Here is a 9,549-nt window from a genome sequence, read left to right as displayed (position 1 = left end):
ATATTGTTAAAATGTCTATACTATCCAAAGTAATCTACACATTTAATGCAATCCCTATCAAAATACCAACAGCATTTTTCACAGAGCTGGAACAAGCAATCCTAAAATGTGTCTGGAACCAAAAAAGTCCCTGAATAACCAAAACAACCTTGAAAAAGAAAAACAAAGCTGGAGGTATCACATTTCTGGACTCGAAGTTCTAATACAAAGCTATACTAATCAAAAAAAAAAAAAAAAAAAGTATGGTACTGGCACAAAAACACACACATAGATCAATAGAGCAGAATAGAAAACCCAGAAATAAACCCACAACTATATGGTCAATTCATCTTCAACAAAGCAGGGAAGAATATCCAATGGGAAAAAGAATGTCTCTTCAACAAATGGTGTTGGGAAAACTGAACAGCAACATGCAGAAGAATGAAGCTGGGCCACTTTCTTAAACCATACACAAAAATAACTTCAAAATGAGTTAAAGACCTAAATGTGACACCTGAAACCATAAAAATTCTAGAAGAGAACACAGGCAGTAACTTTTTGACATTGGCTGTGGCAACTTCTTAAGTACGTTTCCTGAGACAAGGGAAACAAAAGCAAAAATAAACTATTGGAACTACATCAAAATAAAAAGGTTCTGCAAAGGAAACAATCAATGAAACTAAAAGGCAACCTATGGAATAGGAGAAGATATTTGCAAATGACATATCTGATAAAGGGTTAGTATACAAAATATATAAGGAACTTATCAAACTCAACACTCAAAAAAATGAATAATCCAATTAAAAACGGGCAGAAGACATAAACAGACATTTTTCTACAGAAGACATACAGATGGACAACAGACACATGAAAACATGCTCAATATCATTCATTATAAGGAAAATCCAAATCAAAACTACAGTGAGATATCACCTCATACCCGTGAAAATGGCTAAAATCAACAACACAAGAAATATGTGTTGGCGAGGATGTGGAGAAAGGGGATCCCTCTTGCACTGTTGGTGGGAATGAAAACTGGTGTAGCCACTGTAGAAAACAGTCTGGAGGTTCCTCAAAAAGTTAAAAGTAGAACTACCCTATGATCCAGCAACCGCACTACAAGGTATTCCACCAAAGAATACAAAAGTAAGAAGTACTGATTCAAAGGGATACATACACCCCAATGTTTATAGCAGCATTGTCTACAACAGCCAAATTATGGAAAACAGCCCAACTGTTCACTGACTGATGAATGAGTAAAGATGTGGTGTGTATATATATATACACATACACGTATATATACATATATATATATATGAATATCATATTACCCGCCATAAAAAAAGAATGAAATCTTGCCATTTGCGATGACATGGATGGACCGAGAGAGTATTATGCTAAGTGAAGCAAGTCAATCAAAGACAAATACCATATGATTTCACTCATATGTCAAATTTAAGAAAGAAAACAAACAAGCAAAGGGAAAAAAAGAGAGAGAGAGGCAAACCAAGAAACAGACTCAACTATAGAGAGCAAACTGATGGTTACCAGAGGGGAGGTGGATGGGGGGGGATGGGTTAAAGAGACGATGCGGACTAAGCAGTGCACTTGTGAAGAGTACCAGTGATGCACGGAAGTGTTGAATCACTATATGGTACACCTGAAACTAATACCACACTGTATGATAACTAGCTAGTATTTAAATTAAAACTTTTTTTTTAAAAAAATGTACACTGAGAAAATAGAAAGCTGTAGTTTTGTGTAGCTACTTCTCAGATGTGCCCAGATAGTCCCAATATGTTAATGGCTAAAAAGCCAGACCAGCTTTCTCGCTTGCAGTTTCTATTCAGTAAAGAATCTAAATTGCAAGCTTATTCTTGGGACTAAATAAAGCTACTTTTACTTTAAAGAATAAGCAATGACAAAACAGGGTGACTCTAAGTAGTTTCCTTTTTCCTGAATTGGTGCAAGTAAGTTTGTTCACCACGAACCTAGATGATTCAGGAATAAATAGGACTCTTCCCACTCAGTCTTCATTCCGTGACATCAAACTTCTGTTTGTTTCAGCAGCTAGTGACAAAGAGACTTTTCTTGGCATCACATATGGAACTAGTAGTTTTTTTGATATGTTAAGTTTTCAGGATTAACATTAAAATACTCTAATTTCTGTAGACAACCAAGAAAATGAAGAAGTTAGAGAAGGACACAGCCACGTGGAAAGCCCGGTTTGAGAACTGTAACAAAGCTCTGTTGGACATGATTGAAGAGGTAAGGAAGCCTAGCCGCTAGCTTATTTTCCCCTATCTAGTCCAAATATTCATATTCCGAAAGTAATTATAACCTAATAGTGCAAATTATTATCTTGGAAAAAGAGTTGATTTTTTTTTCTGAGGTGTGATATGTGAAATTGTAATAAAAATATTTAGAGCAAAAGAGAATTGGATCCAGACTCACAAAGAGCTTTGTGACCCTAAGTCACATGCCTACGTGCTGAGTCCGCAGCTGTTGCCAAATCAGCATCATGCCTGCGCGACTTCATTCCGTAAAAGAAAGACAAGTGTCTTACTTGTCTTTGAATTTCCCCAGTGCCTAGCACAGAGCAGGTGCAGAATAAATTAATGAGTTAATCTGAACATACTGAGAGAAGACACCAGCCCCAGCACCCAGGGTATGTACAACTGTATAGACAGATATGGAGATGTATTGTCTAATTCTTCCAACAGGCATTTAATTACTGATATTATGTCAGGCTCTGTAGGTGTTGAGACAATAAAGGCAAAGATATATAGCCCTTGACCTGAGAGGCAGAGCTTACAGGTGAAGGTCTCCCCATGTGCACGAGCAACAGAAAAACCCTCAAAGGGTACAGAGTGGCACAAAGGTGGGGGCAAGGAGTGAGACGATTAGGAACGATTTCATGCACAAACACACCAACATTTCCACAGAAATGGAGAACTGAACAGTTTGAGCAGGCAGCATCATGAATTAGTGTGTGGGGAGTTTCTGTCGTTATAATTACTGTTCTAGCAATTCATCCCAAATAGCAACCAATTCCAAAGAGATGGGCTTATTATTCACTGACATAAATCAAACAGTTGCCAGATTAGCATACAGCAGTTTATCTATAGACTAGATAAGGCTCTGCTGACAGCCGGGTCCCAGTCCATCGCATTCATTGTGCCATTGGAAGACTTAAAAGCAGAAAATGCATCTACTTTAAGATTCCAGAGGCCTTGGACTGAAGCAGAGAGATGCTTTGCCATCTTTCTTTCCCACAGAAAAGGATACAGGGATTAAAATTCTACCAGGGTCTCACCCACAAGGCAAAAAAACGGAAGTGATTCCCCCTGACCAGGGGTCTGTTCAGCCACCAGTCTGCGGTGGCTGCAGAGTCTGGCAGACAAATTCCTGGGCAAATGGTTTTGCTTGTCTCCAGAGGGCATCCTGGCAATTTTGCTCTGGTGTTTTACGTGTGTGTGTGTTTTCAACTCACAGAAAGCATTGAGAGCCAAGGAATATGAGTGCTTCGTGATGAAAATTGGGAGGCTGGAGAACCTCTGTCGAGCTTTACAAGAAGAGAGAAACGAGCTCTACAAAAAAATCAGAGAAGCAAAAATGCCTGAAAAAGATGACCAAAGTCAGCACACTTCCGACGAGGAGCTAGAGTCTGCTGTTTCTGTGGGCGGCGAGGTTGATGCAGAGGAAGCCGACAGTGTTCACAATGCTGTGAAAAATCTGGCCACAGCCTTCACGGTCATCCGTCATCCGGAGTCGACCTTCGACCAGTCCAAAGAAATCCCACCAGAATCCGGCAGTCCTCAAGGGGTTGGTGACTCGGCCCTCAAAGAGCCAGAACAATCCCCTCCGAGCCCTTTATGCCACTCAGAGATTTCCCTGCCTCCCCCAACTCCTCAGGCTGAGGCCGAAGGAGGCAATGAGGCAGAACCGCCCCCCAGGCCCAGCAATCCCCCCACGGGGTCGGCAGCAGAGGCCCAAGACCAGGGTCTCCTTACAGCAGCCCAGGCTGATCAGCAGCCCCAGAAGCCAGGGGCAGAAGCTTCCAGTCAGGCCCCACAGCCCCCGGCAGAGGCTTCCCTACCAGTGATGGAGGCAAATGGTCCTGCTCCATCGCCCACAGCAGGTGAGCAAATTCTGGTCGGGGAGCTCGGCTGCGGGCCCAGTAGGCAGCCACCCCCACTGGAGGCAGCAGCATTGAGACCACCAACAGGGGTCTCGGTGGAGCCCCAGCTGCCCCAGGTGGCTGACACCAACCTGGAAGGAGTAGACTAAGCCTCGTCGTGGTGCCTTCCGAGCTTAGTGCCTTCCCAGCTTCACGTCTTCATCGTGACAGATTGTCTTCTGAAAGAGGCATTAAGGGCCAGGGATGTCTAAGGGAAGAGACTTAATTAGAATCAAGACATTTTTAAATGTTATGCAGAGCACATTCAGCCTGTGCTATTTGTTCTCAATTTATAACTGATTTGGAGCTTTTCTATTTAACGTTGGTTGACAGTACAATTTTCCTAAATGGCAACAAAACATACAAATAGCAAATTCATAAGAATTTTCCACTGAGATGGTATTTATTTCAATTTTTTAATCAACAGTAGGATTTGGTGTTTAAAGACTTCTCCTACAATATGTAAATGCATAAAAAGTGATTGTTATTTATTTCCCTACATATTTTAATAAGTTCTATAGTAAGTTATGGATGTCCAGGTTTCATTTAAGCAACATTTACATAATATGTGCATATGTGTAGATGTATATATATGTATACATGTGTGAATGTATACGTAAGTGTGCGAATATATACCTATCCGAGTTTATGCACCTATATGTACATGTGTGTATTATATATGTGTGTGTATATATATACAAATATATTATATACTAACATATATTACACATACATTTCATCCCTCTTTGGAATTCTCTCATGCAAAATATTTAGACAGTAATCAAAAAAATGATCTCTTACTTGCTTGGGATGACAGTAGATTAATGCTCTATGAATCAGAAGTAGGTTCAGAATATGAGTATTTAGGCCATGTAATGTAGGGCAAAAACAAGTAACCAAATGGTAAGTCAATAAATTCAATCAGTTTATCCAAAGATAGAACAGCAGTTGGGTTAGATTCTAAGTCTGCAGAACACATAGACACAAAGGTGCCACAAGAGGCAATAGACAGAATAGGGGAACAGTCACAGCCCTCGATGGCTCATCTCTTCCAGCGGCCTCTCCGACACAGCTCGCCCATTGCCTCACCACCCCATGTGGTGGGGCAGCCCACTCATGGCTACCTGCAAGGAAAGGGTGGGAAGTGGGAGAGCAAGCAAGGGCATGGAGGGATTGAGTGCCCTGGGACTGATACGAGGCTATGCTCTCGTCCCCTGGCTCTTGTGCTATGGAAGTCTTGAAAAGGAATGTTCGCCTGGCCCGGCCAAGTCCTCAGTTCTCTCGCTGTCATCTTCTGCTCTCTCCAGAGGGTTTCCCACCATTTCTTGCTGTCACTGCCTCAATCTATATTCTCAAAGCATCTTCACATTTTTTCCAACCTTCACACCCTTTACAGGAAATTATACCCCGTCCTCATCTCAATAACTGATAAGTAAAAGCTATTATTTTTACAAGACAGAAGTCTACATAGGGTCTCAATATGAGTGATGAGGTGCACCAAACAATATATTATCTGCTTTGGGGAATTCTTTACAACCAGAAGTACAAATGGCTTGAAAAACAGGTGAGGATTCAGCAGGAGGCAAAAGTTAGATGGTCTACAGGAGTATTACATTATTATTGGACAAGAACCTCTAATACAACTGACAGCATAAATTACTCTACCAGATTTACCAAAACCCGGTAAATCCAGTAAATCTGGTAAAGGGAGACTGGAACAAAGAAATAGGAAGGAAGGGAGGGAAGGAACGGGGAAAGGGAGAGGAGGGAGAAAAGGAAAAAAAAAAAAGGTCTAACCCAGCCCACCTCAAAAGTTGAATTCAAGTAGAAAAATGGATAAAAGCAAGATTCTCTACTATTCATCCAGAAAATCATTCTTCAGTGTTGCATGTGGCTGTCTGCCAAGGAACACAAAATGCTTGTAGGCAGCAACCATATGCTACAAGAATTGTAAACTGCATAAAATTTGTTTGAAGTCGACAGTGAGGGTAATAACGAAATGCTAATCAGAAGAAAAAGCATATCCCTACTGAAGAACCAATGTATTTTTATTTATTTTTTTCCATGTATTTTTGAAGGCTTGCAATATTATAACCACAGACTATCCAGCCAAATTCAACATTACTGGAAATCTTAGAGATTTAAACATTCATTTAATTCAGAGCTAAATACTCACCATAACAATCCAGGAGGGTCTCCTTCTGTTTACAGAAGGTAAACTTCCAAGAATGGAGTAAGATTAGATAATCATAGTAAAGTCTCAGTCTGAATGTTTAGCAAGAGAAACAGGCAGGAGAGGAGCCAAAATCTGGTAAATCAAATATTCTAATACCCAAAGTTCATTTTTTTCATCCAAAAAGCTTTCACAGCAACACATTACTCACTACTGTGTATATCTCGGGCAGAATTTCAATACAACACCTTACCTAAAATTTGCAAAGCTTAATTTAGACTTTGGAAGGATTATTTTAATATTCAAAGAATGTTTTGTTATAGTCTGTGTTAGAATTCGGCCTTACTAATTATCACAATAATTCATACGACCTGAAAGAGTAAGGAATTTCTGTTCTTTATCAAGTTCGTGTAACTATTTCTAGAGATGCCAAGTCTACTTTTCCAGAAACACCAGTATTGTTTGTGTTTTCTTAATTAAATAACTATAATTTATGTATCTATTAAAGTTACTTCTCTTCCCACATGCTTACTTTTGTTACTTCTATGTTTCAATAATACCTAACAAAGATTATGGTTTTATTTTGTTGTTCGTTAAATTTCTGGTCTCTGAGTAGAATGTACATATAATGAACACTGTGAACATCTTGGGTGTGCATGTGTGTGTGTGTGTGTGTGTGTGTGTGTGGTGTGTGAGAGAGAGAAGGAGGGAAACAAGGGAAAGAGACAGAACATGATTTCCTGGAACTAATGAGAAAGCAAAACCCCGGCTTCCCTGCCCAGTCCTCAGCTTCTGGCAGACAGTTATCCCATGACCAATGTCTCTCTTCAGTGCCAGTCTCCAATGAGACCATTTCCATAGGTTTCTCTGCCATGGGAGCTTTCAGAAATACTCTGAGGAGTAAGGGGGCAGATGTAGAACGTGTCAACTTATTTTACCTCCACCCAGTCCTTCTTTTTTTTTTTTTTTTTCAATATATGAAGGTTATTGTCAAATTGGTTTCCATACAACACCCAGTGCTCATCCCAAAAGGTGCCTTCCTCAATGCCCATCACCCACCCTCCCCTCCCTCCCACCCCCCATCAACCCTCAGTTTGTTCTCAGTTTTTAAGAGTCTCTTATGCTTTGGCTCTCTTCCACTCTAACCTCTTTTTTTTTTTTTTTTTTTTCCTTCCCCTCCCCCATGGGTTTCTGTTAGTTTCTCAGGATCCACATAAGAGTGAAACCATATGGTATCTGTCTTTCTCTGTATGGCTTATTTCACTTAGCATCACACTCTCCAGTTCCATCCATGTTGCTACAAAGGGCCATATTTCATTCTTCCTCATTGCCACGTAGTACTCCATTGTGTATATAAACCACAATTTCTTTATCCATTCATCAGTTGATGGACATTTCCACCCAGTCCTTCTAACTACTCCAAGAATTCTCCCTAGTAGGACCCAAAGAGGCCCAACTATTCTGCCTTTTACTTATTCTCTCTTCCCAGTCTATCTTCAACCAGGAGAGGCTTCTTGAACAAAGCATTTCCTAGTATGCTTGGAGAAGAGAACTAGTTAGCTAAAATTGGGAAAAAAATTAAACCCTGCCCTTAAGGCTGTTTTTGCTCCTTTTTGCATGGTATAGATATGCATTTTTTTAATACTTAAAAAATTGTTTTAATGTTTACTTATTTTTGAGAGAGAGAGACAGACAGACAGAGCGTGAGCAGGGGAGGGGCAGAGAGAGAGAGAGAGACACAGATTCCAAAGCAGGCTCCAGGCTCCGAGCTGTCAGCACAGAGCCCAATGAGGGGCTCGAACTCAAGAACCGTGAGATCGTGACCTGAGCCGAAGTTGGACACTTAACCGAGCCACCCAGGTGCCCCAATACATTTTTAAACAGCTCTTTTTTTTTTTAAGCTAATAAAGTATTATGTGTTCGTTGCAAAACTGAAGCTGCTTTTCAATAAGACTAAGATGTCATTAGGGGAGAAATCGTTTCAGGAAAACATCCTCAGCTCCTTCTCCTCCAACCAGTAGTTAAATCCAGTACTTAGGATACATAAAAGTAATTTAAAATGTAAAGAATTGGGGCACCTGGCTGAATCAGTCAGAAGAGCATGCTACTCCTGATCTCGGGGTCATGAGTTCAAGCCCCACGCTGGGTATGGCACTTAGACAAAACGTAAAGAATCTCCTAAAAAGAAGATATGAAATAAAAATGATGACTCTGGCCTCTAAAATTTGTTGCCACCATGAACTGGCAAGTAAGATTTAGGATTCAAGTCAAGTATCTGGGTAAATCTTCACAAGGTTTAAACCATTTATATTTCTGTACTTTATAACCTAAAAGTTAAAGTTATCATTAGATCAACCGTAAGGGCATTCCATTTGAATAGAAGCATTCATAAATGATAGTGATAAAGATCTCCCCCAATCTTGTTAAGTTGTACCTTCCACAATCGAAGTGAAGTCTCCTCGGTGGTATCCTGAGAGAAGTTGTGCAAACGCCAATTGCTGCTGTACATGTGTGTGAATGTTCCCACAAACACACATATGCACGCACATAAACGCACATGTATAAAATTTGTCCTAGATTTAATGCTGTTCCTGTTGGTGGGCCTTTACACCTATATTTTCAAAGGATATTCCTATTATCTTTCCTGACAAGGACAAACTATAAAAAGAAATCATTTCCTGTATAAATAAGGATATTTGATAGAAACACTTAACTCACAAAATAAGACTACAGGCTCATTGATCCATGGCACAAAAATTATTCACAGAAGCTGATTCACTCTTCCAGGAGATAAGAGATGAGATAAATCACCAACAACACAATCGAGTTGGCAACAGCCAAGTGCAAGTCCTTCTTCCTGCTGGATTTTAAAGCCTCCACGACCAGCAACGTCTATCCCATTTTATAATGATTTTTTGACAAAATGATACATCATGACATTCAATTACTCCATGTCATAATTAAAACATACCTGGGCATAAAACTCATTATTTCAGTGCAGACAGTCAATGTGACATTTTATGTCAAAGAACACGAAACCACAATGGAAGCCAAGTAAGAAGATACTGTGTTAAGTGAGGGACAGGAGAGAGAAAAAGAGACTTTCAATCTGATAGCCATTACAAAAATGAAAAACAAAAAGCCAAAACCTTAAGAGCAATAAAAGGAAGAGGAACATAAATGGGTGGGACCCTTTTGTGAAAGCAGGATGCCAACA

The 9,549-nt window shown here is 40.1% G+C and overlaps 2 protein-coding genes across 9 annotated transcripts in view; one reads left to right on the top strand and one right to left on the bottom strand.

Annotated features, from left to right (window-relative positions):
* Positions 1-4,269, top strand: part of TXLNB (taxilin beta) — a 50,939-nt gene extending 46,670 nt beyond the window's left edge. The window contains exons 9-10 of the mRNA XM_060616792.2: positions 2,152-2,247; positions 3,475-4,269. Coding sequence (XP_060472775.1) covers positions 2,152-2,247; positions 3,475-4,269 — 891 coding nt within the window. The remainder of the gene's footprint in view (positions 1-2,151; positions 2,248-3,474) is intronic.
* The window catches only part of HECA (HECA ribonucleoprotein granule regulator), a 195,770-nt gene that overhangs the window by 104,007 nt on the left and 82,214 nt on the right, over positions 1-9,549 (bottom strand). For 3 of the 8 annotated variants that reach the window (XR_013555783.2, XR_014137726.1, XR_013555784.2), the window contains exon 4: positions 4,252-4,367. The exons of 4 other annotated variants lie outside the window; for them this stretch is intronic. Coding sequence is in view for 1 of the 4 variants with exons in the window: in XM_078447387.2 (XP_078303513.1) it covers positions 4,311-4,367 (57 nt within the window). In the remaining 3 variants the exon portion in view is untranslated. Of the gene's footprint in view, positions 1-2,545; positions 4,368-9,549 lie in introns of those variants that run through there. One more of the 8 variants, XM_078447387.2, reaches the window with a different exon arrangement.

Source organism: Panthera onca, chromosome B2, assembly GCF_046562875.1.
Source record: "Panthera onca isolate mPanOnc1 chromosome B2, mPanOnc1 haplotype 2, whole genome shotgun sequence".
In the NCBI taxonomy this organism is placed as follows: Eukaryota; Metazoa; Chordata; class Mammalia; order Carnivora; family Felidae; genus Panthera; species Panthera onca.
The sequence above is the reverse complement of the archived record's forward strand: the minus strand, read 5'-3'. Positions and strand labels throughout refer to the sequence as shown.